The 26293-nt window shown below is 41.7% G+C and overlaps 1 protein-coding gene across 1 annotated transcript; it reads left to right on the top strand.

The window, feature by feature from the left end:
- Positions 1-184: 184 nt before the first annotated feature.
- rnf11b (ring finger protein 11b) lies at positions 185-25430 on the top strand. Its single transcript, XM_051947378.1, has 3 exons — positions 185-748; positions 19182-19351; positions 22966-25430. Exons 1-3 carry the CDS (start codon positions 626-628, stop codon positions 23135-23137), a joined length of 465 nt encoding a protein of 154 aa, XP_051803338.1. The 5' UTR covers positions 185-625; the 3' UTR covers positions 23138-25430.
- Positions 25431-26293: the final 863 nt, after the last annotated feature.

The following is a 26293-nucleotide window of genomic DNA, read 5'->3' as shown; positions in this document are numbered from 1 at the left end:
TGGCAGTACTGGGGAAAGCAGAAATGCCCTGGAATTTGCTGTTACAACGACTCATTTATCGATTTTACCCTGTGTTTATGTTTTTAGCGAAGGACAATTTAATGGCGAGCCCGATTGGTTGTCAGAAAGAGCATCCTGAACGTAGGCGAGAGCTGATTGGCATCGGGGGCAGACGGGGCGGGGCCTCGTGTTGCTACATCACCAGTTTTTGTGAGCAGCTGCTGCCTCTAAACTGGAAAGTCCCTGACAGCCGGAGGGGTTCGAGGCAGGAAAAACAGTCGTTAGCTTTGTCATTTTAAATTAGCGACATTAGCGTTTTCGTCGCCTCGTTCCCTTCCTCGGGTGTGGAATTCCACGAGGCTGCTTCGGTCGTGATTTTCCCAGCCCGCCGAGTAGATGCTCCCTTCTCCGACTGTTAGCTGCTGTTAGCCGGGCTAGCTCTTTGTGTGGCTAGCTGCTAGCCGAGCGATGTTTTGTTGTTGTTGAGCCGAGCAGCCCTCCTCCCGTCGTCTGGGAGAGGAGATCCGTCAGCTGTGTGTCCGGCCGCCGTGAAGAGTGACGCCCTGCGAAGCCCCCCGTTAGCGACACCGACTACAGCGGGGAGTTTGACCGAAGAAGGGAGGAGATGGGAAACTGTTTGAAATCTCCCACCTCGGATGACATTTCTTTGCTACACGAATCTCAGTCGGACCGGGCCAGCTACGGAGACGGAGCAGACCCCGACCAGGAGCCACCGCCCCCCTACCAGGTGAGTTTATCCAACCAGCCAACCGTTGTGTTTCCCCACAACCAGGATTAATGAAGTGTTGGCAGATTCGGGGCAGTTTATTCGTCTATTTTTGGCATTGTCAGACTTTGAAGCAGCAGAAAACGCCAACAAGCTGGTGCTGGTTCGACAGTATGTGAGCCTGGATCAGCTGTTTGCAGATCCAACATCAGCCCAACCCACTGACCCCGTCCCTGCACGGCGGTCACACTAATCCGCTTTGTTATATCCCAAGGTCCTGTCTGTGTCCATCTTTTCCTGAAGTCATTTAAATAATCTTCCACTAAAATAAAATGAGCAGGACTTCATTCAAACATACTGAACTGTGTTGTTGTGGCTCGTTTAAAGAGGAAGTGAACTGAGACAGCTAACTGATGATCTGAACGACTCATTTCCTTCTAAGAAAAGCAAAATGACTGTCTCATTCAGCTTGATTGCACAGTGCCCAAATGTAAACAAAGCTTTGAATGTAAGACTGTAGAGTTAAACTAAAACCTTCAACATAATAATATAAACAAGAAGGTTTACTGTTTCTGTCAGGAGTGCAACTACTAAGCAAATTCCCAACCACCCTTTTGACAAAGCAAGTAAAGAGTAAAATGGAATTTTTTAAAGTCTAAGTGACTATTTGCTTCTTCTTCTTTTTTTTAAAAAAAAAAGCAAAATAACTGTTTCATTCAGCTTAATTGCATAATGTCCAGGTTTACAGCAAGGTTTAAATATTTACACGTAAAACTGTACAGTTAAACTAAAACCTTCATAATAATAAAAACAAGAGAGTTTACTGTTTGTGTCAGTAGTGCAACTGCTAAACAAATCACAATTTTCCAATTAACCCTTCAACAAATACAAAAAATTAGTTTTTTTGTATTAAAGAAGGTGTAACAGGGATAGTTTTTAATCTAAATTTCCTTCAAAGACAAATAAACTGATGATTTAATTTAACTTCATTTCATTTTGTCAAACTATGCCATTGCATAATTCCCACTTGTAAACAAAGGTTTACATATGTACATGTAAAACTGTAGAATTGAACTAAAACCTTCAACATAATAAAAGTAAGAGGGGTTACTATTTAAATCGGTACTGCAACTATAAAGTAAATCCAAATTTCTAACAGACTGTTCAACAAAGCAAAAAAGTTTGGTTTTTTTGTGTTAAGCAAAGTGTATCATGTCCATATTGTTTTTAATGTAAATCACTATTTCCTTCTAGCAAAAGTAAAATGACTATTTCTTTTAACTTCATTTCATTTTGCGTAACTTTGTTATTGCGTAAAGCCCAAATGTAAACAAAGGTTTTTGTATTTACATGCAAAACTGTAGACTTACTAAAATCTTCAACATAATAACTTACTATTTAAGACGATTATGCAACTCCTAAGCAATCCAAATTTTCAATAAACCCTTCAACAAAGTCAAAATGTTTGTGTTTTTTTGTTAAACAAAGTGTTATATGGACATATTTGTCAACACATAGCTGCTAATTATTGCACAGTTGTTCTGACTTTGGTCGTAGCTTCAGATTCTGTTCATGTGCAGCCAAATTCACACAACTCTTATCTTTAACTTCTGTGTATCATGAGTTTGCCAGGTGACACTGCAGTGATAAAATCAGAATTTTAGCAGCAGGTAGATTGCCTTGTAGTCATAATAAGCTGCATTCCAATCACTTTTTCATACCTGTTCTGTTGCCTGACAACAGAAAACGAAAAAACACGCAAATGAGAGCAGCCTTGTTGGGAATTCAGCTGAATTCAAATGCAGTTAACGTGAGCCCAGAGAGCAGGAGAGAAGCTAGTCAATGTAAAGTGCTTTCTGTGCCATTTAAAATCTATGCAGTTTGCAAACCACCTATGATAAGATAAGATAAAGTTCTGCCAGTGCTTTTGAAGCTTTGGATGTTTGGAGTCGAGTTGGATTTTTGCGCCGCGGCCATCGTCTTAAACTGCAACGCTGGAGCCGAAAACAACTGATGCAACACTTACTGAAGAAGAAAACATCTGTTGTATGAGTAAAAATAAAAAAAACATGTCTGTCCATTAAGCCAGCTAGTCGCAGCAGCTCTAGTCTGTTGCTAAGTTTAACAGTCTGAACTTTAATTTTAAAATGCATGAAACAAGCCCCAGTTCTGCATTTTTAAGAGGGAGCTTTGTAGTTTTGGATAAAGGTGACTTTCATAAGTTTCCAAACTGCCTCTTTGACTGATCCCCTCCAGGGCAGGCGCTTTGTTTGTCTGCCGTCCTTGTTTCCTGATTTAGATCATCTCCAAACAGACCGGGCCACGCTGTAACTGTAAATATGATGCCCGCTGTTATCCAACTTTGTGCTTTTCTATGTTAGGAGGCAGCTGGTATGTGTTATGCAAGGCTTTGGCAGAGAGTTTGCCCATTACTGGGTTAAGCCAAGCCTTATCTCTAGATTTAAGATAAGTGTTTTTAAAGCGCTGCAGACTGGAGGCGATCTCAGGTCAGTGCAGCGGGAAAGCGCTCATTGGAGGAAGCTGCATAATTCTTTATTTTAGGTTCAAAATGATGTAACCTTTAATGTAAACTATTTGCTATAGAGATTACAGCATAAAGGGGAACATTTGTTCTCACATAAAAATAATCTAATTTTACATTGTTGGTCATTTAACTGGATTTACAATGCAATAAAATCATAAGAGACGCTTACTGATTTCCCAGTTGAAGATAGAATTGCTTTATGACCAGAAAATCTCCAGAAAATCACCACGCATGTTGATCAATTATCAACTGCGTAAATGCTGCTTTTCACATCCCTTTGCCTCTTTATGTATACGTTCCTTTAAAAGATAAAAAGTTATTAATAATTCCAAAAATCACAGCACGTGTATAGCAGGAGTATATTTTCCATTTCGCAAAATATTCCTTCAAAAACTGTCTGTATGCTAATAGAATTGAAGCAGTTTTTGTACGTCTTATCAGCGTCGCTCCACATGCTTAGAGATGTTGTTCTATGTCACATTTTTAGTTTTATTTTGCGTATTTGAGTCGTTGTTGAGAGCTGTTAATCTGATTTAGGGTCACGTTTTACGTCATGGGCTTGCATTTTTCAGATTTTCAGCCTTGTTGTTTTTTAAATTTGTCATACTACCATACTTTTTACATCTCAGGCCGTCAGAGCTCAGCCAACTCATGAAAGCTTCCATTTTTGCAGCAACAGTGCCCAGGAGACCTATTTAAAGGACAAAATCAACTGGTTACTTGCCCTTCGCTGTAGAACTGCGTCTGAGTCAGTGTTACGTTTCAACAGACCCTGTCTTGCTCGTTTTGAATGCTCGTCCAGGCGTGCCAGTGTGTGACGGGCCAGAGCAGCCAGCTGTTGGATCATAGATGGTGTAAGAAATGACACAAGCATTGCTCAGTTTCTGTGGAGGAGCTCTGAGGAAACTTTCAGGTGTATTGAGAAAGCCTGAGTGCAGCGAGTTTCACAAGAGGGTTTTCCAACTAGTTAAAACCTACTTATAAAGGACTCTTTGAGAGCGGCCAGCTTCTCCCTGGTGACCGCAGTAATCAGCACCTTCACTATCGAGTTCAGCTTAAGACTCTTAGGAGGTGCTGAGCGTGGTAGAAAGGGGGCTAAATTCTCCATTATGCTCGGTTTGAAATTTAGTTTGGTGCGAGCGTTGGGTGCAAATGCCTGTGGATCTGGCTGGAGGTCTGTCCTCCATGCAGAGGGTGGGATTAGCTAGCCGTGGCGCAAAACTTGATGCTGGCAGAGCGACCAGTGAAATCCAAAGCAAAGACAACATGAGCTCCGGCTGTGCTTCAGTTACAAAGTGAATCAGAAAAGGAAACAGGATGAATGTACTTTCATCTTGTTGTCAGTGACAAATAAGAAATATTTTATTTCATGAAAAAACTCTCGGCTGTTAATAACATTTGAATTACAATGTAGCTACAGAAGAATTAGCTTGATAGCCCCCCAGACCCAAACATATGATGACAGCGAGTTTCAGCTGGGATTTCCACTGAGGCTGTTTACTGAAACGGGTGATGCAGTAATGAAGAAGCTTCCTGCCTGGAATTGACGAACTGAAGTGCCACAGTCATTCTTAGCTGGAAATTCTGTAAAAATTGAATAGAATTTAACACAGAACGTTTGTCACATGTTGTAGGAAAGAATGAAGTGGGGAGTGGTGAATTACAGGTTTGGACTGACAGCGTAGATTACTTGTGGCAACATGCCATTGATTTGATCTCACTTTGTCTGTGTTTCTGCATAACTGGGATGTTTAAAACCCTTAAAAAACAGTGTAAAAGCCTAATAACAAAGCTTGTGTTTAGTAACAGAAGTTTAAGTGATGCCGTGCATGTTTACACAAATTTGAAAGTGGTCGCAAAGTCGTATCTGCTGTGGACGCTCTGTGAATAACATGCAAGCACTCGTACAGCACTTAAAACTCTCTAAGTGAATGCTACTCTTCAGACACGCTGATATCGATCGGACGGTGTTTCCTGAGTATCTACAGTAAGCAGTGAGTTCCTGCGTCTGTAACTGTGTCGGTACACGTCCCGCTCATAACCTGCGTTCAGTGCTGCTGAATAAGCTCGTTAATAATTTCAAGAAGGCGCAGATCTGCTAGGTTCAAGTCCAAGACAAGACAAGTCCATATGAGGACACCAATCCTAAATTCTGACCCATTTAAAGTTTGAAGATGTGAAAAAAAAGTCACAGTGAAACTTCTGCTGTCCACATTTTCAACATTTTTGGGAAATTTTTGAACATTTTTTGGTGGAAAAAAGAAATGATCAAATATTTCTTAAGAAAATTGTGACTGTTTAGATAGACTGCTGTAATTAATTTTAATTAATCTTATTATTCCACCAAGGAGTTAGCTGGAATTACGTGACAGTCGACGTACGTTTGTCTGTCTGTCTGTTCGCGACATTACTCAAAAACAGACAGACGGATCGGGATAACATTTAGCGGCATGGCACAATACCTGTAACCATGACAACAAGTGAACACTACGTCGACGATCACATGATTGCGATGCCACTAAAAATCCTCGTATTGGGACTTATGTCAGAAATGATACAACTGACCAGCTTTGGAGGAGTGCTGCGATCTCTGAGTGCTTTTGTTGTTCTAGTTAAGACAACATTTTTATCATGTCTGCATGATTTTGTCAAAGGATTTCTGCCATGCTACCTAAATGTTAGCTGAATTCATGTGAGCCATAAAGCTCACATCAGATTCATGCCATTGGGAAAATGGTAATTGCTCTAAGGGGCAGTAGGAAAGAACTTTTAATCTCTGCTGCTGCTCCTTGGCCCATCATTTGCCCAACATTGATTAAAAAAAATCTAATTTGCCAAATTAACGTTTAAGGAATTATTGTAATTTTCTTCCTGAAGGTTTTGCAATTTTTCAGAGATTTGGGGTATGTTTTTTGCTGAACTTGTGGATTTTTTCAGGCAAGGAAGCAATATTTTTTGGTGCCCGTAAATGAAGACAACAGGAGGGTTAATTATGTGTACAATAGCCACAGCCTTGTTTAAGATCAGGAAATGCTCGCCTTGATTAGCTACAAGTCCGTGCAGACAGTAGACTGAAGATGGATGGATGGAGATGAAAGCTAAGTGGATGAGATCAGTCCTCTGAGCCGACCACTTAGACAGCGTACCGTTTAATGTCTTGTCAGAATGATTTCGGATCGAGTGAGTCTGTGTCAGGGTTCGATTCACACGGGAAGCAGCTCTAGCGTTTGCTGTTTGTGGTCTTGGTCCCCGTGTGTTTGTGTGCAGACGTGTGTTTCGAGTTTAGTGTTTTGGGCAGCAGCTGGTGAGATGTATGCTGAGTCACCGCTGTGGGTGATAAGACACCCCTGTGTGTTTGTATTCGAGAGGGAGTGTGTGTTTGCGTGTCTGGGATTATGTGTTTCTGTGTGCGTGCTTTTTTTTTTTTTTTCCTGTCCAGCATGACCTGTGATACTCAAAGTAGTGACAAGTTAGTTTGTAACCAAATCTCACAGGCTGGATCATCCTGAAAACTTGAAAAAATTCACTGTCTTTCTGTGTGTTTACATGTATCTGAACTCTTTTAATACACTCACTGGCCACTTTATTAGCTACACCTTGTTAATACTGCTTTTTAGATTCAACGAGGTGCTTTAACCCTCCTGCTGTCCTCATTTACAGGCACCAAAAATATTGTTTCCTTGTCTAAAAAAAATCCCCAAAAATCAGCATAGAATTCCCCAAATTTCTGAAAATTTACAAAACCTTCAGGAAGAAAATTCCAATAATTCCTTAAATGTTTCACTTAAAAGTTTTATTTTTAAAAAAATCCCCAAAATTTGGCAACAAAATTCTTGTAAATAATTTTCCAAAGAAATGAGTAAAAATCTTCCAAAAAAGTTTTACTGATATAAATGTAATCACGTTTTTTTTGGGACGATTTTTACTCATTTTTTGAAAATATTTACAAGAATTTTCTTGCCAAATTTGGGGTATTATGCAAAAATGAAACTTATAAGGGAAACTTTTGAAGAATTATTGGAATTTTCTTCCTGAAGGTTTTGCAAATTCCTTCAGCGGGCTTCCCTTAAAAGTTTGATTTCAAAAATTTCCCCCAAATTTGGCAAGAAAATTACTGGAAATATTTTTTAAAAATGAGTGAAAATCTTCCAAAAAAATCCTAAAAAAATATCTAAAGTGATTCCATACATATCAGTAAAGCTTCTAAAGAAGAAGAAGAGAACTGCCGCTCACTGAATGTTTTCTCTTTTTCTGGCCATTCTCAGTAAACCTTAGAGATTGCTGTAGATGAGAAGTTACTGAAATCATCAAACCATATCTTCAAAGTCACTGAAATCACTTTTTCTTCCCCATTCTGATGCTCGGTTTCAACTTGAGCAGGTCGTCTTGACCACGTCTACACGCCAAAATGCACTGAGTTGCTGCCAGGTGATTGGTTAATTAGATATTTGAGTTTTTGATCGGTTGAACAGGTGAACATGAGCCCCAGGGGGTAAATAAATACCCTTAAACATGTGAAATAAGAGCGTTTAGTAGACTGCAGGGTACGCATCGGTGACTTGTAGATTCTCACAGTTTTCTGTCAACCAGCTGCTTTTCTGTCTAGATGTGAAGTTTTGCTGTCAGCAGTTTGCTTTAAACTCAGTGAGTTCGCCCAGAAGAAGTAAGGACGGAAAGTTTTCTTTGGAAGTTGTTTCTAATTGGCTGTCAAACCTGGAGTGGATACGAGAGAGAGAGAGAGAGAGCACAGGAGATAGAAGAGAAGAAATGAAGATCCAAAAAGTGATTTCTCTGAATCATTCTCAGGGCATCTCTGAGTGCACAACAAATATAACAACATCCATAAAAAATGCATGGTGGAATGCCAACAAAACGCACTCAGTTGTCTTTTCAGAGGGAGAAGAAGCAGGTCTCGTCCCAAACTGTACTTGCAGGTGTGCTTCGAAAACACATTTTAGATCTGTTTTCGCTGCTGCTATCTGCAGATGTCACAATGAAAGTAGCGCAGCTTCCTCATTGTGTTCGCGGCGCCGTAACGCGCTGGCCAGATAAGCTGAACCTTCACCACAGGTGTGATGAGGTCACTTGTGTCTGATATAACGCTGGTTGTTTGTCTGGTGAGGCAGCGGTACTCCATCAGAGAGCCGCCTGTGACCGATTACCTCCCGTCTTGTCCTAATATGGTAACAGAAACACTGGAGGGGTGAAGAGGGCAGCGCTGACAAACAAGTCATTGTGCTGCAGGTCAGTGACACAGTCTGTGGGCTTTGTTTGACACACTGCTGCATAGAGATTGCCGTTTGCGACTGCTTACCACATGGGTCTGCACTCAAATAACCACCGATTAATTCTTTTGTCCTTCTCACGGCTTCTTTTCACAGTTAAACTCTCATCTGTGTTTTATTTGAGAGCCGTCGCTCACTATTGGAGGGGTCAGAATGGTTTTGGGCATTATATTACAGCAGCAAAACTAAGTGCGAGGCCGTTGTGGGTCTGTGTAATGTGGTAGAGAATAAGGATAGTCTAGGCCGATACTGATGCCAATTACTGGTTAACAAGAAAGGCTGATATACATTAGAGGTCATGTTTTAACAGTATGTGATAGCAGAGAACCTGTCACTGATAATGTAGACCCTCCAGAAAAACGCGATTATGCGATCGCATGAATTCCCGCATTAATCACCAAAATGCCGCTGATTATGCGGGAGTTAATTATTTCCCATAAGGCCGTATAATCCCCGCAAAACAGCGCATAATTCCCGCAAGAATCTCACATTTCCACGAAAAAAAGAGAAATATGCGGGTCCAGCTTGATTTCACAATTTCCGCATAAAATGAAAAAACTATAACCAAAAGAAATGGACTTGTGAGTTTTTATGTGACGCCTGGCATGATGTCATCAGTTCGCGCATTCACACACACACTAGAAGCACGAGCTGATGCGGAGCGCGGCGCCAGTGTTGCCAACTTAGCAACTTTATCACTAAATCTAGCGACTTTCCAAAGCGTCCTAGCGACTTTTTGTCAAAAGCGACTAGCCACAAATCTAGCAACTTTTTCTGCCGTTTTGGAGACACTGACAGGAAAACTCGGATCATTCTGCAGCTACTGTCCTCAACAAGCAGCAGGTGCTGCTGTGAGCTTCTCACCGTCCCAAAGCACAGGCTGTCAGTCCAGTAACCCCGCAGCAGTCCCAGTGTCTCATTAGAGGACACATCCCTCCGCAGCCAGACGGCAGGTGAATCGTGCATATTTTTGCATATTTCACAACTATTTGCATACTTTGCAACTTTTCGCAATTTCCCTGCATAAAATGGCATTAAAACCCCGCATATTTATTTGCATAATCAAGGATTTTTGCCTGCGTTTTTCTGGAGGGTCTAATAATTAGGCTTCTTCATTAATAAGGGTGATTGTAACTTAATATGTAAATAGAAATAGGAGTGATTAAATTAGGATGTTCACCTCTGTTTATATGCTGTTCTTCTCTATTTTCTTTATCTTTCACCGTTTTGTTGCTTTTACTGCCCGCTAAGGTCCATATCTTAAAACTTTATTAATCATTGTTCACCAGACTTGCTTTCTGTTTTTTTCTGTCTGTTATATATAGAATGCTTTCCAGAATTAGCCGTTAGCATAGCCTTGGACACTGTGAGACTAGCTAATTTCCTGATTTGTGGCGATGGCTTGTGTTTCTTGCTTGAGAGACATTTTTGGGACAACAGAGTAACGCCAGACAGAGAAAGGAGGCTGCATCGGACCATATTTAATTTATCAACAATTTCCCGATACCGACAATAGGAAAAATCGGTGATTTATTCGGCCAGACTGATCGTCGGTCTGTCTGGAGAAAAGGTGTTGTGGGTCTATATAATGTGGTAAAGATTAGGGATTTACCAATTATCACCATGGCTGATTACCAGAGCCAGTATTCTGCGTTTTTCAATCATCAGTATTGTTGTTTTTTGGCAGATTCTCAATAAATACATTAAATGCGCTGCTTTGGCTTGGATCGGTTACCCATCACAAGCAATACCCAATCACCAGCTGAAGCTACAGTGGTACAGACGGTTAAGACGTGCACTGTGTTTGCCGGTGAAGTAGCAGGTGTTGCTGAAGCTGCAATAAACACTGCAGTCTTACACAAGCATGCCCAGTTTCCCTGTTACCCTGAAAATCCCTGACAAGGTGTCAAGTGCTAGGCTAAGGCTATCAGTGAGCGGTTTGCTGTCAGGCCCGTGGCTAACGCTATCTGGACCCGTCACGTCTTTGTAAAGTAAGATCAGCTTCAGCGATCTGCTCTAACCACCCGACAAATTGAACAAGAAGTACAGCCATCGCCACAAGTCAGGAAATTAGGTACTTTCACAGACGCTACGGCTATGCTAATGGCTAACAGCTAAAGTAGGGTGCAGCCATAGATTCATCTGAAACGGTGTCGGGAAAAGTCATAGAACGGTGAAAGATTTAGAAAACAGAAGAGAGCACCAGACATAAGTGCAGGAGACAATCGATTTCGCAGTGAACAAAGGAGAACGTTTTAGCATCACATAATGCTATTAATCCATTGCTTCTATTGCCACTGTGCATATTCAACTCTCGTAATATTTAGTAATGAAGTAACCTAGCCATGAATATCCTCTTCCATGCTATGAGCTGCTGTTAATAAATAAGATTTAATGCTTTTGAGTTCTGAATATCATTTATTAGTCTCCTTAAGTACTATTAAGCAGTACCAGCCCTCAAAACACACATCAGTTGGTTCCTAGTATATATGAAGAGTTTATTTGCAAAAATAGATCACTCCATTTTTATACATTTTTCAGAAAACTTATTATTTTCTTGAGATATCAATCAAATTGAAGTTGAGTGGATTTGACTCAGTAGAAAATGCTTGACAAAATAGAGGAAAAATAAATTATTATTATTATTTCAAATAAACAATAAAAAAATAAGTTTTCTGAAAATGTATAAAAATGCAGCTATCTGTTTTTGCAAATAAACTCTTCATATTTACCATAACTTCCCTGTTTTTATCAGTTGATAATGCTCTGGCAATGTTAATTTATGGCTGCTGGTAGAACTGAAAATGAATAAAAGTTTACGCTTCTCCACCAAAATATGTTCATTATCATAATTCTTTGTGCCCCTGTAATGAAGTCTTTGTGTCGCATATAAAGACTGGGGTTAGCACACTCAGCCTGCACCAATACCCCAACTTCCTGCTTTGATGAAGTAATGTGATGCGCACATGTCGTTATCGTCACGCTGCCGGCCTCCTCTCTTATCGTATCAACAAACACATCCTGCGATGCTAATGTCCATCCTTCGCCCATTGTTGTGCTTTTTGTGTCTGTGCATTGTGTGCAGGTCTTGTTCAAAGCTTTCGTTACTCTGCAGTCCTTAGATGGAGAGCTAAGATTTCAGACGCTGCACTGCAAACGCTTCATGTTTCAGGTGTAGCTTCCTCCTAAGTGCACGCTGGCGTTGCTTAGGTTGCACAAAAAGACACAGCCACAAACGGCGAGGAGTAAAGTGGGTATTTGCTGCCCTGGAGAGATTCTGCATCTTGTTTTGTCACAATGCCGTTTTCATAGCATGTGTTCAAAACAGAAATTATGCCCGCCACAAATACCGCCTGTCTGCAGCTCCTAAATACAACCATTTCCCACGTGCACATTAGTCCGTAAACGCTTTGGCAGGTTTGCATCGCGTCTGTGCAGCCGGCAGCTTTCAGCGGCCGCTGTGGGGTTGTTTTACCATGTTAGCAGTCCAGCCGTTTGACTGTAAAACAAGATTCTGATCCATAAATTAGTCAGTGAGCGTGCAGAAGTCCTCTTTTGCTGTCGTTTTCCAACTCATTGCTGTTTAGTGAGCAGAAGCGAATTTCCTGTATCTGTGTGGAGCCGTCATTTAATGTAGGGATGAAGCTGAATACTGGGGATTTGAGTGTAAATAGCAAAAAACACCTTGTCTGGATGAATGAATCAGTGGTGTTGCTGTTGAAAGGGTTTTGTGTGCATCTTTCCCTTCCTTCTCATGGCTAAATACGTGTGAGAATCTGTGCTGTTGGGTGTTGTATCTCTGATCCAAATCCATTGCTTGTTATTGAACTTGTGGGTTGAGAGTGCCTCTGGTGTTCGTTCGTCCGCCCACTCCTCTCTTTCCTCCGAATTTCTATCAATTAGTGACGGATGATGGAAGAGGTAGGGTAAGCGCCTCCCTTTTTTTGTTTGTGTTTCTTCTTTCACGTTGACCGTGCGCATCTGCTTTCCCTCCTTGTTACCTGTAATTTTCACCTCGCTTGCCGCTCGCCATTAGCAACCCCGCCTGGTAGTCCTGACAGCTGCTGCTGCTGCGTGCTTGGCTCAGCAGCTTACAGCGTGTTTGGCAAAGGAAACCAAGGTCTGTTTTTTTGGCAAGGCTCATTCCCACCTTGCGTCCTTCCCGCATTGATTCCTCTTTTCGCCTGCTCCAGCCTCTCAGACTGTTGTCCTTCTGGTCAAATCGAGGTCAGGTAATAAACAGTTGTTGGAACCCAGCTGACATGCCAGAGAAGCTTTCAGTTAGTAAAATGAGATTGTGTTCCAAAAGGGGTTTCTGTGCTCATTATGCTGGCTAATTCTAAATCTAAGAATACCAGTGTACCACTACTGAATCTATGTCTGTTATGATTTAGCTAATGAAGGTGTGCTTTCCTATGCTGCAGCTAGTATAATCCTGGCTAACTTTGTTTATCGTGTTGTGGGAGATAGTATCTCATATTCACAATCACAAAAACAAGGTCAAACAGCTTTTGAATGTCAGCATGAGATGCTCTTTCAGCTCTGATTTGGTTTAACAGACTATAAACTAGTGTTGAACTGTATATTCTAACATGGTAAGCCTCCGTTGTTCTGCTTCTGGAGACACAAACGTCTCATTTTTCATCTTATTTTGCTGCTTTTAAGTCAAAAAAGGTCACATTTCGTTCCTTCGTTTTAAAAATAAACCAGGAGTTACATTTAATGTCATGTTTAGCTGCTGAAAAATGGTGATTTGGCTGCAAAACAAACATTTAAAGGGCTCTAAAACGCGAGAAAAACGCTCATTAATCTCCTTGTTTGCTCTGTTCTGCTCAAAATGTGTCCACAATGACATAAATCTGGTCAACAATTACCAAAAACTAGTCCAGAATGTCAAGGCAATTCAAGTTTATTTGTAAAGCCCAATTCATAAACAAGATCCTTTACAATGGCAAAGAAATGCGTTCAGGAAAATGATTTAAAGGTAGACATACTTTACAATCATAGAAATAAGACATAAAAGTAGACATTAAGATCATAAAAGTGCATTAAAAGGCAAGAATATAATGAGCATCTAAGAGAAAGCTGCAGTAAACGGTCTGGTTTTCAGGCCTGATTTAAAAGAGCCGAATGTTTGAGCAGACCTCAGGTGTTCAGGAGGTTTGTTCCACAGCTAAGAAGCATAGGAGCTGAAAGCTGCCTCACTATTGTTGGTTCTGATTCTGGGAACACACAGTAAACCTGTCCCTGATGACCTGATGGTTCTGGAGCTAATAAGTCCAGGACGTATTTTGGCCAAAGATCAATCAGTGCTTTGTAGACCAGGAGTAAGATTTTGAACTCTATCCTACCAAAAAAAGTGTTGTGTTTAAAAAGTGGCGCTAAATCTCGCTTTATTAGCACCAATACTCTAATTGTTCGGCCGTGTTTTGTCACAGAGAATTATTCCTGATAATTAACGTGCAACAGCAGGGCAGTGTGTATCTGCAGCGGCCTGCTTCCAATCCCTGCAGGCATAGTGGGTGTACCAACTGCTTTTTATCTCTACGGCAGCTTTTATATTCCAAACACATGGCTGCAAATTCAGGAGCTGATGCTGACCAGCTTGTGGATGAGGCAGACGCACCAAGAAAAATACGGAATTATTTCAATTATATGGCGACGGTGCGGAAAAGCAAACGGACATCTCGAAGTCCGTCTGCAAAACATGTTGTAAAAAATTATGCAGAGCTTTTGCAAACCGTCTCGCTGACATACAAGTGGAGTTATTTCGTATTGCTCTTATAACACAGTGAGAAACGTACAATGTCATTTTCACTTGGGAAAAACTGACATACTACACTTGCACTAGCATTTAAATTAATATTTTTAGAGTATTGAACCCTCCTGTTGTCTTCATTTACAGGCACCAAAAGATATTGTTTCCTTGTCTGAAAAAAATCAGCAAAAATATTCCCCAAATTTCTGAAAACTTGAAAAACCTTCAGGAAGAAAATTCCAATAATTCCTTAAAAGTTTTATTTTTTTAAAAAAAATCCCCAGATTTGGCAAGAAAAATTTTGTAAATATTTTCAAAAAATTAGTAAAAATCCTCCAAAAAAATTCCTAAAAATATCTGAAGTGATTACGTATATATCAGTAAAACTTCTAACATTTTATTTAAGAACATTCACACAAAAATCAACCAAAATCCAGCGAAATTCGCTGGATTTTGGTTGATTTTTGTGTGAATGTTCTTAAGAAACATTTTTAACATTTCCTTTTTTTCCCACCCAAAAAATGTTCAAAGATTTCCAAAAAAAAATGTTGAAAATGTGGACATCAGAAGTTTCACTGTGAATTTATTATTTTTTCCAAACTTTAAAACGGGTCAATTTGACACGGAGGCTAAGCTAATGATGTATGTCAAGCTCAGTGCTAACAAACAGCAGCCAGTTCAGATGATAAGAAAGCAGGAAATATAGAGTCACTTTATCTGTTTTTGTGGAGGCGAATCGCAAAATTGGCTAGCAAACAAAAAAAGACTGTGGTTAGATACGTAGGCCTCTGTCTCTCCAGCTTCATTCGTGGTGCTTTGAGTCCTAGTGTGTGGATAATGACAGAGGTCGCTTAAATGGCATTAGCTCGGAGTTGACACACTTTGGCACTCGGTTGAAAGTAGAAAGCAGTCGGTGGCCGTTGGTGGCTCAGGGGAGGAGGATGAGGAACTCGTGAACAAACCACAAGAGTCTGCAGTGAGTGTGTAAGAATCTGTTAGAATAGAGGGAGGAAGGGAGGGGAGGAAGACGCACAGACCGCCAAGTGAGACCGTTGAGTGAATAGAAAGCAGTTCAGAGTGTAGCAGGATACTCTTAGAGACGCAGGTTGTGCAATCTACTGTCTTAAATGCGAGGACGTAAAGGAGGGTCACGCGAGGTAGACCCAATTAGATGCTCCCGTTGGGCTCGCAAACCCTTTTGAACGTTTCTTCTACCAAGTCAGCCATATTCAGAATCAGTAACAGTTGAAATGAATGTAAAAACAGAGGATGTTTTTTTTTATATGCAGATAAGGCTGCTTTTGTAGCCACCCAGCAAAAGTTTTCATACACTCGTAGAGACCATAATATTCTTAAATTTGTGTCCTTAGTATCCTTGCGTTCTTCTGTTTTTCTTATGTACATATGACGTTTGTTGTCGTGTTAATTTTTTAGGTTTTTTTTGTCGGTAGTAAAGTTTCTTTCAGACAGACATGTTGCAGAGTTGTACCTTTAAATAATCCAATAATATATACTTGCAATGTGATAAACGGTGTAGGCCGGGGTGCAATAATACCAGGACTGACTCATTGTAATCCACTACTGAAACCCATTTCGGTTTTTGCTTTGATTTGATATTACTTTCAGTACACTTCAATCATTTACTCATGTGGTTTTGCATTCCAATATGTGGAACAGAAATGGCGAAAGACTTCTTACGTTGTATTTCAGTTGTTTCAAAGCAAAAGACAGCTTCTTGTTGGCCGAAGCGTAGAGAGACGAGGCTGTGGCTGCTTTGAAGCTGGATTCAGACCGGCACTGGGTTTCCACGCTTCAAAGAGTGGAAATGTCAGCTGGTACACATAAGATGATTGTTCTGAAAGACGTGGGCATTGATCAGGAAAGTGCCAAGATGCTGTATTTTACGGTCAGTCGAGGCTTCATCTCTCTTTAATCTATCCTGAGAGAGTTAAATTAGAGTCAAGTGGAACTTTTTCAATCATCTGTGTGACACCAGCACAAAAAAAAAGCACAGTTATGTTCATTTTGTTATTGTCTGACAGCTTGAAAGCTTTTCTTCTGTCTAGGCAGATCACGAAGTGAACAGTAGCTGCACTGGCTGCTGGTACAAGGTGTGGGGAAATGCTACCACCTGCTGCCTCAGATCAGAAATGTAGACAGGCGTAGTTACTGGGAGCATTTCACTTCTACAGACTTTTTTTTTTTGAGAGACACAGTTGTATCTTAAAGCAAAGAATTGTGGATTTGATTGGGAAAACCTTCCAGAATTTTGTCAGCTGTTCTATACGATGAAAAAGTTCTCATCAGCACTCTTCTGAATTAACTCAATAACTTCAGTATATTAAATCAAGCCAAGTAAAATCTGACTTTCATACTGTGAATATTTGCAGGTTGTTACATCCCTGTAAGCCGGGGGATGACACGAGCAACAACAGGTATAAAGAAAACCAGATTAATGAGGCAAAAAGCGATATATTTCTACATGAAAGCAAAAAATAAATCAACTTAAAGTGAGATTCTTGTCAAAAAAAAGTACAGAGTAGGTGAAAATGTCGTACTTTTAATTACGCTTTATTTTTTCCAGCATTTTTGAGCCTCATAGTCAGTCTCTGTTATAGAAAGTCTTAGAAACAATCATTGGTACCCTGGATGTGTTTCTGTTTTCTGATAATTCACCAGAGAAAACCAGGCGTAAACTAACCGTGACGTCACCCGCTGGTTTCAACGCCGAGAAAATGAAGCCAGGATTTTGCTACTTCCTGGTCACCGTTTTGGATTTTTTGGAGCCAGTGACGTAAAAAGCGTCATCAAACAGACTGGACCGGAGAGCAACTAGGGGCAGGATTGGCTGAGGACTCTCTTATCCCGCCCACATTTTACCGCAGAGGCTTCTGTTGCTGTCTATCAAGTATAGCCACGCCCCCTGGCTCCGCCGACTTTAACGATTTATTTAAAATTCAGTATTGATTTAATTTAAGATCGGCCACCTGATCTCTCATTTTGACCATGAAAACTAACAGGAAAAAAATCCTGAGCTGTAGAACATCAGTCTATCAAATTTTATTTTTTCCAAAAATGAATTGGGGTCTATGGAGAAAAAGCTTTTTGGAGCCAACCCTAGCGGACGGCGGGATATTGCAAGTTTTTGACACTTCCGGGTGGGCTTCAATTCTGGAGCCAGATGCTACGTCCATTATATATACAGTCTATGGAGAAAACTTTAAAAAGTGCATTCTGGGTAAACTTTCAAGGCCCATATCTTCACGTGTGATAGGTGGTTGGTCAGAACAAATCACAGACAATGACTCATTTTTACCTCTGTTTTGATACCGGTGTCCATCTGTCACCAAAAAAATTCTATTCTTGATGATTTATTCACATTTGGTTAGTTAAGTACAGCAAATTCATAGAATCATGTTTTTGAGCATTTACAAATCAATTAAAGACGGCTGCATGTCGTACAAAGTTTAAACTGCAACCTGCTTTAGATGCTGACTTACAGCGTGATGTCTGCTCTGTGGTTTTATTTAGAAATAAAAGTGTTTAAATCAAGTTCTTTCAGCCTATTTTTTAGTCTAATTTAAACATGACACGCGGTGTGTAAATGAATAAATAAATGAAACGGGTTAAACAAATGAACATGAGCTTTCCTTGTCAGTGTTTCTGTTCTGAATGATGAGTAATTTCTTAAGTTCAAAACGACTTTGTTCTTTTGGCATCGTCCCACTTAACCTGGTTTAGTCAGCAGTCATGCTCCGGTTTCAGTTGATGTTTTCCTTCAGCAGGTGCACCAGCTCACCCTGCTAGATACAAAAACAGATTCATGATTTCCCTTAATTAGAATTCCTCATTTACATGTTGTTCCTGTGCATTGGCCTTTAACTCTTTTATATGTTACTGTAATTCTGTCTGGTGGTGTTAACCCTCGTGTCGTCCTGCAGGTCAAAAATTGGCCCGTTTTAAAGTTTTAAGGAATTATTGGAATTTTCTTTCTGATGTTTTGCAAATTTTCAGAAATTTGGGGAATTTCTTTGCTGATTTTTTTTTTTTTTTTTTTTTTGATGGGGGATTTTTTCAGACAAGAAAACTATAGTTTTTGGTGCTCATACATGAGGACAACGGGAGGGTTAAAATCAACCTTTAGGTCCATGTTTACATGATGTGTGCAGGCTATACTCAAAATAAAGTTTCATAAACTTGGGGCTTATCAGCTCCATCAGACTTGCAACTAAAATGATGACATCTTCTGCTTGTGTTGAAATAAAACAGGAAAAAAAAACAGTGGGGAGTGACATGTTGGTGTCAAACCACAATATTTGCTGCATTAGTCCAACCGGCTGTGAGAGTTCTTCCTCAGAAGTGCACTAGAAGTGTGTGTGCTTGAGCGGTGATTCATCATGAGTTCCAGTAATTCCTTACGAGGCTAGCCTGTTGTTTTCATGCTACATAATTGTGAGGAGGCTGCACAGCAGCTTGGTGGTGAGCACCGTCTTCCAGCTAGAAGATCCCCGGTTTGCGTCCCGGCCTGGACCTGGGATCTTTCTGCGTGGAGTTTGCATGTTCTCCCTGTGCATGCATGGGGTTCCTGTGGGAACTCCGTTTTCCTCCCACAGTCCAAAAACATGCTGAGGTTAATTGGTTACTCTAAATTGTCCATGAGTGTGTTTGTTTGTCTCTATATGTAGCCGTGCGATACTGTTTCCTGTCAGGTGTCTCCTGCCTTCACCTCAGTCAGATGGATAGACTCCAGCCCTCTATGACCCTAATGAGGATTAAGTGGCGTATAGATGATGGATGAATGGATAACTATTAGGTGCGCCTTCTTAGGAAAATAACGTCTTTCTGTGGTCTTGTCTCTCTCCACAGGAGCAGATCCATGTGCCTGTTTACCACCCAACACCCAGCCAAGCCCGTCTGGCCACTCAGCTGACCGAGGAGGAGCAGGTCCGCATCGCCCAGCGCATCGGACTCATCCAGCACCTTCCGAAGGGCGTCTACGACCCGGGCCGGGACGGCTCGGAGAAAAAGATCAGAGAGTGAGTCGAAAACATCTGTGGGTAGACTCGGGAGATGCAGAGTCATCAATACCTGACTCACCGGGGCTTTCCAAACGTTATCTTTAAAAACATGCCTCAGTGACCGCATTCATCAGGCTGAATCACTGAAGCTTTTACAGGGTTCTTGAGGAATTCACTATGACATACTGTCTGTGGCACTGAAAATGATTCAGCACAAAGGGTACAGTTACATTTCCTCATGTGCATCTCATTTAAAAAAACAAAACAAACAAAAATTGTTTGTGCCATTACAACAGTCACACTGCATTAAAAAGTGTCGACTGTACAGCGAGTCAGGATTGTGCCGCTTCCACACAAACGTATGACTTCATGCTGCAGCAACAGAATGAGTCAGACCAAAAAGTGCCTCGGCAAAAAGCACATCAAGAAGCTGTTCAACCAAAAGAAACAACATGAGAGATTTGAGACTTTCAGATTAGTTTCAGTCACACAGCAGCGTTCGTGTGCTGAACTGAAAGACGAGCACCAAAGTTTTCTGTACAGATCTGTGTAAGGTCACAGTGGGATCAACACTTCGCTTGTTTTGCGTTGAGCTTTTCCTTCTCCTTTACTATTCCCTACATTTTTTTGTGCTTTCCGTGTCCAGTGCCACCAAACCGTAGTGCTGTTTCTGAGGGAAATATTGAATACTGATAATCAAGGGTGATTATCTGCATTTTTCAGATTATCTGTAGTATTATTTCTATTAATCCAACGTCGTGGACACTGGAAATGCTGCACCAGTTAAAATAGAAGCGTCCCGTCAAATTTAGAATTTAATTTATTGATTTTAGGTCCTGCTCCGTGTAGGATGCTGTCTTGGTTTGGATTAGTGACCTCTGGTCTAGTATGCAGCGATTAAACGAAGCCTTGATTCAGAGAAGTTTAGTAATTGAATCTCTCACAAAAGGAATCGATTCAGCCCTACATTGTAGATAAGCACTGACCTGCTGGTATCCTTTGTTAAAAAGAATACCAGCAGATTAATGTTCATCTACAGAGAGGAGAGAAGCACATTTAGGCTGTGTCCGAAATGGCATACTAACGTACTACATTCTCAATGAGTATATACTGTATACTACGTACTATAAGTATGATTAGAATGCCGACCGTTCACACTGTAGTATACTACTACGTTTCCCATAATGCATTTCAAACCTCCGATGACAAAAACCGGAAGTACGGCTATCAAATATCTCAGCTGAATGCCGGCTTCAGGTCGATTTTACGCTAACAAACAGTCGCATAATTAATGTGGCAATTTCAAGCCGGCACTCCTCATGCAGTTATTAGCCAGATTATGCGAATCGTTTCAGTTGTAGCTGCAGGCTACTGGAGGTAGCTGCTACTTGTTCTGTATGCAAAGCGAGCTGCTGCAACTAGCTGCTAGCATTCAGTAGCACGTTGTGAGGCGTCTGACAAATTTAAAACGTTGGTCAGAAAACGCCTATTTCTCAAATCTGTGGGGTGATTAGGATGACTACTTAACCACATAAAATAAAATAAAAATCACCGCGGTCCGGCCACAGATCCCGCGGAGGCTTCCATTTCAGTGGGTAGCTCGCAAAGCATTATGGGGCGGTTGAGTATGACGAGTGTGGTCTCCGCGCATACTTAAAATTTTTCCGGATATACTATACATCCGGGTATTTCTCGCGTACTCAATCTTTTCATACTATCCAATGTGAACGCACTACATACTTATTTTGACGTCACATTTAGTATGAGTAGTACGTTAGTATGCGATTTCGGACACAGCCTTAGTGTATCACTGAACATCTGCCTCCAGTACGGGGTGTCCATAAAACCTCTTTACAGTTTTAGGACTTTATTACAAAGGCAGTTGATGAGATATCTTAACCAGATTTGTTGTATTGTAATCAGTGGTTGTCAAAGTTTTTTCTACTTCATTTAATACACCTCTATATCGGTACCATGAGTTACATGAAGCACATCAAGACGGTACTTGATTTCTTGTCATGTTCGCTGTAGCATAGCCTCATCAGTGGTGGTAATGGCATCAGAAATCTTTTGCTTCAAGTCAGTAATTTCTAGGGCTGGACCCGAATATCCCGAATACCCGGATATTCGTTCGCTACGGCACTATCTGGATTTTAATTTGGTATCCGAATATTCGCCCCCCCACCCCCTGTCAGACGTTACCGGGCGGAAAGAATATGCGGCGTTACTGTCTTCCCTCCGCCTTCAGCCCACATCGGCACTTATCGGCTCATCTCATCATGTGATCACATAAACATATACACACATGTCGATGTGATCACTCCCTCCTCCCCCCAGACGAAAATATTCGGAGCTCCTCTCTTCCCTGCACCTTCGGCTCATCCCGCCGTGTTCTTCGGCTCATCTCGGCTCCTCCATTCATGTTTGTAAACACCACCCGAATGGCCGGTGGCTGCCGACTCTGATGTTACGCTTGATTTCATTGTATAAACACAAGACAAGATGCTAGATGCTGAAGACCTCTGCTGAAGACAAAACGAAGGCAACGAATTTCGGTTTACACTGGGTTCAATCTGTCATCAGGAAATGCTGGCCAGAACTTTCTAAAAATGAAAAAGGATCCGAATTTTCGAGCAGTCTGTGTCACAAGCTGCCGCCACTGCCACTACCGCACCTATGCCGCCGCGCCGCGCCCCCCCCAACCCGTCGGACGTTACGGGGCGGAACGAATATTCGGATATTCGTCCTTAATAGGGCCCGAATATTCGGAGGCCAGAAACCACTATTCGGGCCAGCCCTCGTAATTTCCCGTATCTTTGTTCCATACACAATATCTTTACTCTTTAAAAAGCCGGGTATAAGACCAAGTATACTCGGTACACGCTTATTCATACACACAGCCGAAACCGAACATTCTCGGCTCGCTAATTAACCTAAAATATGCACACACCCGTATGTTTAAGTCGACCAATGGTAAGTTATAAACATTGGCCCCAAATTTGCTTATTTCAAACGATAAAGCCGTATGAGCCGTTATAATGAAGCCGCAATTGCGAAGCTCTTATCGGGGCCGCGTACCGTAATAACACGGCTGAAATTCACAATGGTGAACGGCTAAGGCAATGCGATCTCGCAAGACTTGATCGATATTTTTAGGTGGTTTTAGTATATATACTTCTCCAGAAATATGGCTGTACATGCAAATGTATATAAAATAACATGGCCTTGTAAGGGTTAACATAGCTCCATAGTAACAAGACCAAGGCAGCGATATCTGGTGAACGTGGCGGCCAGGGAATTGGTCCATCCCTTCCTATCCACCGGTCTGAGGAGTCGCCGTTTTTAGGGTTTCATTTAACGTCACCTCTTTCACCAACAGGATACCTGAAACACACAATTTCAATGTGATTACAAACTTTAATAAACACAGATTACAATAAAACAAATCTGGTTAAGATATCAACTGCCTTTGTAATAAATTCTTTCAATCGTGAAGTGCCTTCATGGACGCCCTGTACATCTTCCCCAAATATCACTTATTGGTCTTCCTTGACTGCCAATAATTGGTGTCTGCCCCGACGACCCCACACTGGTCGATCCTTAACTCAGAGTGTGTGTGTTTGCCTCTGCAGGTGTGTCATCTGTATGATGGACTTTGTTTACGGAGACCCCATCCGGTTCCTGCCCTGCATGCACATCTACCACATGGACTGTATAGACGACTGGCTGATGAGATCCTTCACCTGCCCCTCCTGCATGGAGCCCGTGGACGCTGCGCTGCTTTCCTCCTACGAGACCAACTGACACAAACACGGCTCGGACCAGACCGGACACCACACACACACACACACACACACACACACACACACACACACACACACACACACACACACACACACACACACACACACACACACACACCTACATACATGGAATATGCACACAAATGGAAATGCACCAAACTTCCATCTTGCTAACTTATATCCTGCATTAGTAAGATGGTGATATCAAAGCAAGTAAAAGATGTGGGGTGAATTCTGTGTGTTTGTGTGTGAGCATGAGTGTGTGTGTGTATATGTGTGTTTGTGTGGGTTCACGGTGCACAGTTTCCTCAGTTGGCCTGCTGGACAGGATTGCATGCTGGGTAAAGGACTGGAGGGAAGAAGCGTGTCGGTGGTGAGAAGACGGGAGCCAACAGCAGGAGGGGGGAGGACGGATGACGGTTGTTTCCGAGATCTGCTTTTAGATATGCGATACGTGCACACGAGCGTACACGTTTCCTTTATTTACTCCAACTCAGAAGTGAGTCAGAATGCAGAAGGACACTGCAGATTGTGTTTGTCGGACTGCTGACGCCTGATCGATGCGACGTCGTACTGCAGGACAGCGGGGGGGGAAGAAGCGCCCTGCTGAGTCACACATGCTGCAAAAACTGTCACAGATGCAGATATGTGGTTTGAAGACTGCTAGAGATGGACATCGGACTCGCAGAGGTCTATCCTGGAGCCGTCTCTCTGTACAGATCTTTCCCGAGGAAAAGCAGAAGGGTCGGTGGACTGGTGGATCGATTGTCCCGTGGCTTTGTGAAATCTGTTCTCTTGTTTGTTTTATCAGTCAGCATAAGGGCTCCGTTGAACCAACAACACAGACATGACAAAAAGGAAAGTGCTTCTAGTCACCGATGTGATGGAGAGACGGTTGCTGTTGAGCGTTTTTTTTTTTTTTTTTTTTTTGACTCCTCGGTGGGATCTCGGATTATCGGCCAAAGCACAAGCAGACCAGTTAACAAACCATCGATTATAAATTAGATATTTGCACTTCTTAATCATTACGTGTGACAAGAGGACCACCTGCATTCAGTAATTATGTCAATGTGAAGCTTCAGATTTGCTTTATGCACATCCTCATTACTGATTTGTAAAGAACAATGTGGAGCAGGAGTGGGTACTTAATTTATTACAGGTGACGATAATCAAACTACTGAAATAATTCCAAGGTTCGTGTCCACGTACGGCCAGAAATATTTAGAGGTCCCATATTGTGCCGCTTCATAAAATACTTCAAAGATGCTTTATTTCACCAAAATCTCTAGTTTTAGGGATGTTCTAAATGAAAACCAATGAGCTGCTGTTGTTTCCTTACAAGCTTGTATTTTACTCATCTTGAGAGCTGCGTTACAAATTTTTACATTCCTTATTGTTCTTCATTAAAACGGCCTGCCAACTAAAGAAGAAGAGTCACATGTTGTGTAAAAAGACCTTTTTTATGGGACTCTGAACCAGGAAGTCTGACATAAAGGAGAAAAGGTGATGATACCTCTTATATCTGACGGTGATCTTATTTTTTGTCAAAAAGCCCGACTGTGTCAAACTTGTTTCGAAGTGCAGCGGCTACAAAACGCAAGAAAACTGGATTTTCACCATATGGGACCTTTAAAACTTCCACAAGGTTGGACTCTTTTAATGTGTTTGAATCTATAAAATCTGCGGCGAACATGTTCATGAAACTCGGACGTAGAAATCGCTCACGCTGGCCGGTGCCGCCGTCAGAAGCTGGGTTTGGGTTGCATGTCAGATGCATTTTTGCTTTGTTTGCATTGAGTTGACGCCTCAATCTAATCCATTCTCCTTGCCACGTTTTAAAAATGTCTACGGCACAAGTCACCCGGTTCTTACTGTAAAAGCACAAAGAAATGCGACTGCTCGGCTCTGCTTTGTTTCTTCTCCCTGCTAACTTTGGCCCGTGGGCGAGTCCATAAATCATCGGACGCAGATCAGTTTGCCTTTCGTGATCTGTGCGTGTTTGAGAAATGGGTGGCAGCCAGCACCTTAGTTTTTGCACAGTACTTTAATGTACTTAACTCTTTATGTTGTACCTCCATCGTGAAGGTGGAGCTTCATGGCCTTAGGTTAAGTGCAAGCGACGGTTTGGTACCAGCTGCTAAAATCTGAGCGAAGTCCGGTAGGAATACGAGGCGACGATACGCAGACTGTTTAGATCGCAAATGCTGTCAGTCATTGTACATGTCATGTCATGAAGAATACAGAGAATTGTCCTGCTACATTGTCACACAACTAATAAATAAATTGTCAGTGTATCGAGGTGTTTGGATTTCTGTCGCATCTCCATCCTCTGTCTTGCAGCAAATAGACTGTGCCAAAGATGTGGAAAAGACAGCGGTAAGAAGTCACACATCGACTGCTGCAGCTTCTTGCTGGCCTCTCTGCGTGCACGGTGAAGATCGCTTCACTGGCTTCCAATTCAGAACTCTGACACTTGCATTCAAAATTATGTTGAAAATACCGGGTCTACTCTCCCGCCAAAAAAAAAGAAGGCGCCAGATAAAACCCCCACAACACCACAACAGGAAACCAGGTCGATAGCTCGATTCTTCTCTGTGGTTCCCCGGTGGCAGAACAAGTTACTAAGCTCTGCTCAATCTGCAGAATCTGAAGTGTACAAACCCAGCTTCTCTCTGAATGCTGTTGGACTTGACAAAAAAAAAGCTTCTGTTGCCTTCCACACTGCCTGTGCACACCCAGGTCTGATTATCACATTTGAACTTGGTTTATGGCTCTTATCCAGGTTGTTTTGACTCGACCCTGGCTTGTCCTTCTGTCAGATGTATGTCACTTTGGATAAAAGCGTCTGCTAAATTGGAATGTAGAAACTAAATGACAGTTTAGGGCTTTGTGTAGGTCGCTGTATGCAGCCCAGACAAGTTTTCTCAGACACCAACACCTCCATGAGCTGGAAGCAGACTGCACGATAAAACAAGATGCACAAACCTTTCCACAGGCAGGTCTCCATAATGTCTGCGCCCCAGCAGCATTACCCACTGGGTTTATTGACTACTAGCCCAGCATTAACAGCAGCTTGTGACACCAGAGAAAACCAAAAGTGAATTGGTGGACTAAAAAGTTTTCTCATGCAGGAGGGTTTCACGCATATTAGCAATGT

Source organism: Acanthochromis polyacanthus, chromosome 4 (assembly GCF_021347895.1).
Source record: "Acanthochromis polyacanthus isolate Apoly-LR-REF ecotype Palm Island chromosome 4, KAUST_Apoly_ChrSc, whole genome shotgun sequence".
NCBI classification, from domain to species: Eukaryota; Metazoa; Chordata; class Actinopteri; family Pomacentridae; genus Acanthochromis; species Acanthochromis polyacanthus.
This window is presented reverse-complemented; position numbering and strand designations above follow the sequence as displayed.

Bases quoted from the DNA above. Each gene is read 5' to 3' on its own strand.
- rnf11b (XM_051947378.1), top strand. From the start codon at position 626: ATGGGAAACTGTTTGAAATCTCCCACCTCGGATGACATTTCTTTGCTA. The intron at 749-19,181 runs GTGAGTTTATCC...CTCTCTCCACAG, and splicing joins AGCCACCGCCCCCCTACCAG to GAGCAGATCCATGTGCCTGT. The intron at 19,352-22,965 runs GTGAGTCGAAAA...TTGCCTCTGCAG, and splicing joins TCGGAGAAAAAGATCAGAGA to GTGTGTCATCTGTATGATGG.